We start from the raw sequence: 5,150 nt of genomic DNA on the forward strand, positions 1-5,150 counted from the left end.
AGAGAGAGAGAGAGAGAGAGAGAGAGAGACTAAATTTGTCGCGTTATCGTCACGCGTGCGAATCACACAATCCGTGTAGCAATCAAAATTATTGATGTTGTCGCACGAAAATTAAAAATTCCATTTTCAATGCTATCAAATTTAAAATATTAAAAAATTATTTTTTACTGTGCACACTTTACGAAATTATTTTGTACTCTCTAAATCTGAATCAGTGAATACTTGGGACTGACTTCAGTAATTATCTACTAATTCCCAAGTATACTACAGGTAGTCAGTGAAATCATAATAAAATTCAACTAAAAAAAATGGAATCTTTTCGGGAACCCCTAACCTAGCTAACCTTGCTTTAGTGTATAAGTTCAACGTATATGGTATTAGAACTGACATGTAAATATCAGTATAGGGTGCCTTCCAGCAAAAACACAGATGACACATCATTGTATCTTCGTTGTTTGCCAATGTTAAACAAAGATAAAATGATCACTATGTTATATTGTGTCTCTTGCTGGAAAGCACCATTAATTATATGATACTCAAACTGCCTTTCTTTTTCAGCTGAATTTCACTAATTCAGATTTAGAGAGTACATAGAAGTTGTTCAGCTCGATTTATTAGGACAAACAGTTTGCAAATAACATACAACCTATACCCAAGAGATTTATACCTACGTCGAAAATAACACTTTAACATTTATTTAAAGGATACTACAGAACCTTTCGTGCCCGAAACCACAACGACCCCGGAATGATGTAAAATTTGATGCAAAACCAAATAATGGTAAGCAAGTTGTCGGAAATGATACCTGAAGCCAAATGATTTTATTCGCTGACTGCGGAGAGTGCGGATCGTATTTATCTCCAGTTTACATCGGCTTAATGCCGCGTTGATATTCGAAATAATAGCGACTCGCTGGCATAAACGTGGTCCTCGCACATGGTAACACGGTATCCATGTAAGCGTTTAGATTTACTGTTTCCACTAGCCAGCGACCAGTGAACATGGCTTTGCCAACGTTGAAGCATTATATCTCTACTGAGCAGAACGATCCGCCATATTGTATTTCACTGTCATTTACTGAATATGTGCAAAACCCAATAATAGTCGTAAATTTACCATTGAGCAATGCAGTTACCCATTTACACTTCTGCAGCTTGATTAGGGCAAATCCTGATATTTTCCAGTTCAAAAACTAATGATAAGTATCACGTTCCAGTAAAAATTAAATTTGAAAACTCCAAAATTGCTTTAGAAGTTTGAGAGCATAAATCGCTGTGTATACTTATTCAAAAATTTAATTGTTAAATAATATATTAATGGCACTTGATTCAAGAAAAAAAACTATTCCTTTAACGACTTAATTGGTCTCGTTTGCATCAAATACAAAGTCTTACAGTTCCCTCGTAATCTCAACGGTCTTTACGCCATTGTCCCATAACACCCATGCCATTAACAAGTTTCGAGCTTCTTAGTCCACGACTCTCTAAAGCGTCGTGGTCCCGTGGCCACTTCAATCTACAAAGACGGTCCGCGGTCGTCTCGAAGCCGCCAATTAAGTTAGTTACCAAATTCAAAAAGTCGAAAGAAGTGATTTAACGCGGCGAATAACAAATGGCGGGTATTTATTGGCGTTTCACGTTCAAGTGAATTTCAAGGCTGAAAATGAAATAGACTGGAAAATCAAAATGAAAAAATTTCCACAATAAATCTACGGATGCGTACGAGTTTTTTTTACAAATAATTGACATTGTTATTCGTTGCTGTAGAAAAGCATAATATTTTTGTCATATCATGGAATGAAAATAAAACCTCGCAGCACTATTAATGTTTTTCTATCAACGATAAAACTGACGGAAATAGATGAATTAATGTAAATGTCCTAAATTTAATATTTACATTCAGCTAGAAAACTAAGCAATTCATATGGATTAAAAGTACATTGATAAAACGCCTGAAGCAAGTTAGTAGATTTCATTTGTGCCTCACTCTTGTGTCTTTAATATCTTTGGAACGATAGTTCGCCGGTACAGAACGTTACCGCAGCTCGTTACTTCGTGAGTCTTTACGACATTGTCTCGCGCCGCTGACCATTGGCGAGTTTCGGACTTCTTGGTCACTGAAAGGAAAGTCAAAGACGGTCCCCGGTGTGAGAAAGCCGCCAATTAAGTCAAAAGGGGGAAAGTCCGCCTTGGCAAATTCCGGACGCGCGTACCGCTGCGGTTCGTTTGCCATCGTCAGAGCGCGACCGAGAAAATACACTTTGACCTGGATCGACGTTAGGGAGACGCGTACCCGGTGTCTCTTGTGTACTCGAAATCGAAGTTCGTGGTTGTCGGCTACGGCGAACTCGAGAGATTGTGTCCGTTCCTTCGTACGTTGGATGGGGGCAGATTTGCCTCGATAGAGGGACAAACAAGTTGAACGCTGCTGGACAACTTTCAAATAGGACAGTGAGCTTACCGCAGCACGGATTCGGCTGCACGCGCCGTTTCAAAGAAAATACCCGCGTACCGTGCCTGCGTATTAAAGAATCATGTTCAAGTTTAAAAGGAAAGAGTCAAGTTTGATCGTATTAAAGGAGAGAGAAAATTTCGTTCGCGCGCGTGATGGATAACAAACACATTTCGCTATCCATCACGTTAGAAACGACCGTCGATAGAAGTAATGTAACTCCTTGTAAACTGATCACGTATTTTGAAAATAACATATGAGTGTTTCTGTGCGTAACAGAGAGCCTTCATTGTCATTATAAGACGATCTGTTACCGAACCGCGCAGGAGCTTAGCGGGAGAAATAAGCTCCACTGGTACAACCGCTGTACAAAAGCCTCTTAGCCCCAGCTCGAGTAAGGGTGAAAGAGGACTAATTTGTCTATCCGAGCACAGTTGGGGGAGAACTGGTAGAAAAGAGCCGCGGTTATGAGTCTCGCTTGGGTGTGCAATACATCCGGGAAACCACCCGGCCATTCGGAGGAATATGAACACGCACCCTTGCACGTTGTTTTCACGATCATCATAATCCACCCCTCGACGTTGTTTTCGCACAGGTTCACGCAAGATTCTGAGCGACCGAGGTGGATTAAGGATTTTCCGGCTGCCTCTTGTGGCCCCACTACCGCTCGCCGTCAGTGACAGAAAAAAAAAGAATGACCCAATTCAGGGTTTTTCTGGTTTTAGAGGCCGGCTTTTGCAGCTCGTTGCACAGCAGCGAAAGCAGTAACGGTAGTCCACTCGTGCAACAAATAGCCATAATAGTATTGTTCGTCGCATTCGCGTAAAGTGACTCGTAAACATTCTTATACAATATACTCAGTTTTATCGTACATATAAATAAATGTCTGTTTTTCATTTATGTTAATGAATGTGTTACTTCTTTTTTATTCCAATACGTTACTGTATCGGAACGTTCAAAAGCTTCTGAACAAAATTAAAAGACCACTCCTAATTAGTAGTAACATGTAATAAAACACAGATAACTATAAAAAAATTAACACAAAGTTATTTTCAAAAAGATATTTCAAAGCCTAAAGACTCTACTTTTAAACTTCGTCAAACTTCTCTGGCAATGCTTCTCTCTAAATAGACCTTTTATAGGGTTGATCATATAAAATTTAAAAAAGATTTCAATTTTTAGATTTATACGTAGAATTAAAAATTATTTTTAACGTTCTTTGAGATTTTCTATCTTTTTTTTAAAATGTTATTTAAAAAATTGTGCTATGAGTCTTCCGTTTAATTATTGAAAATTATCTCGTTAGATTTTCATAAATTCATAAAATATATAAAAAATAAATTTAAGTTCCACATTTTCTAAGTTAAATTTAAATTTTAGATTATTATATTATTTTTAAATATAAATGAATATAAATAATAATAATGTAATCTTCTTACGGACTCTCCTACGGTTTTGGAGTTTTTTGTTGATAAATGAATCTATTAATTAACTATTGATTATTTTATATCACGTTTTAGTTTAAAATGAAAAAAGAAAATTAATTTTCCTATAGGTATATAAATAATATGTCAACCTTAAAAATATCTGTATTAAAAATACAAAATTATATATATAAATCTGCCTCGAATTGTAAATTTGGTTTAAAATATGCATTGTCTAAAAACGGACACTGTGTAAAATGAGCTATGTGTAAAAATTCTATTTTATAATTAAAAATTAATATTAACAAACTAAAGGATTTATGTAATAATTTTTAAGGAATATTGTTAAATTAGAAAGCGTGCCTAAAATCATGTACGATATTCTGATATCATATTTTCTCACTCTCACACAGAATGTCTATGTAATCTCTGGTAATCGATTTAGTTATTGATAGAGAATTTTCGATAAAATAACTTACCACGCGAAGCACCGAGAATGCACGACTGTGGTAGCAAAAAACAAGTCAGCACCAGTGGCCAATTCATCTTCGAATCTGTAACAAGAAAAGAAATAGAGTCGTTAGACAACATAGTCATTTAAGAGTTATTTGTAGCGACGATATCGAAAGACATCGAAAAACAAACTTCATCGAAGTGTTGGAAATTCGCGCTCGGAAATCGCTTTTCTGTTTTAAGGGGGTATTCTTCTTTATAAGAATTAAAATTACATGATTATTCAGGAATTTTTTTTAAAGAAATGAATTAATATATTAATATGAAACTTTTTGAAACTTTATTTGTACAAAATAAATATTTAAAAATTATTTTTTCGTGTCCCCATATGTATCATACAAAAAAAAATACGCGATAATACGCAAGACGTATGAAAAAATTTCTTTTTGACGCATTGACATCATTCCGTTAGTTCTAGTAGTCTGAAAAAAACCAAAGAAATTATTAAATTGTAAAAGTTACACTATTACTGGAACTAGAATATAAGAAAAAAATTGAAAATTGTTGAAACGGTAATGTTTTGAAAAATGGTATTCATTTTCACTTATAAATTTGTTTCGTTTTTTTTTAATATAATAAAATGGAATATAATCGTAAATTCCGTAGTTCCAGTAATAAAAGAACATATACTAAATGGACAAAAATTCAAGTCGATCGGACGCTCAGTTCCTGAGATATTATGTCAACGCGGTTGAAAAATGCTGTTTTGAGAAAAATATATTTAAAGTTTCAACGATTTACAAATAGATTCATTGTAAATAA

General features: G+C 35.0%; 1 protein-coding gene across 2 annotated transcripts in view; it reads right to left on the reverse strand.

Annotated features, from left to right (window-relative positions):
- The window catches only part of LOC108768809 (uncharacterized), a 133,956-nt gene extending 129,533 nt beyond the window's left edge, over positions 1-4,423 (reverse strand). For both annotated transcript variants that reach the window (XM_018519414.1, XM_018519413.1), the window contains exon 1: positions 4,355-4,423. In XM_018519414.1, the coding sequence (XP_018374916.1) occupies positions 4,355-4,421 (67 nt within the window). In that variant the 5' untranslated portion in view covers positions 4,422-4,423. The remainder of the gene's footprint in view (positions 1-4,354) is intronic.
- Positions 4,424-5,150: the final 727 nt, after the last annotated feature.

The sequence above is a fragment of the Trachymyrmex cornetzi genome, unplaced genomic scaffold (assembly GCF_001594075.2).
Source record: "Trachymyrmex cornetzi isolate Tcor2-1 unplaced genomic scaffold, Tcor1.1 scaffold83, whole genome shotgun sequence".
Taxonomy (NCBI): domain Eukaryota; kingdom Metazoa; phylum Arthropoda; class Insecta; order Hymenoptera; family Formicidae; genus Trachymyrmex; species Trachymyrmex cornetzi.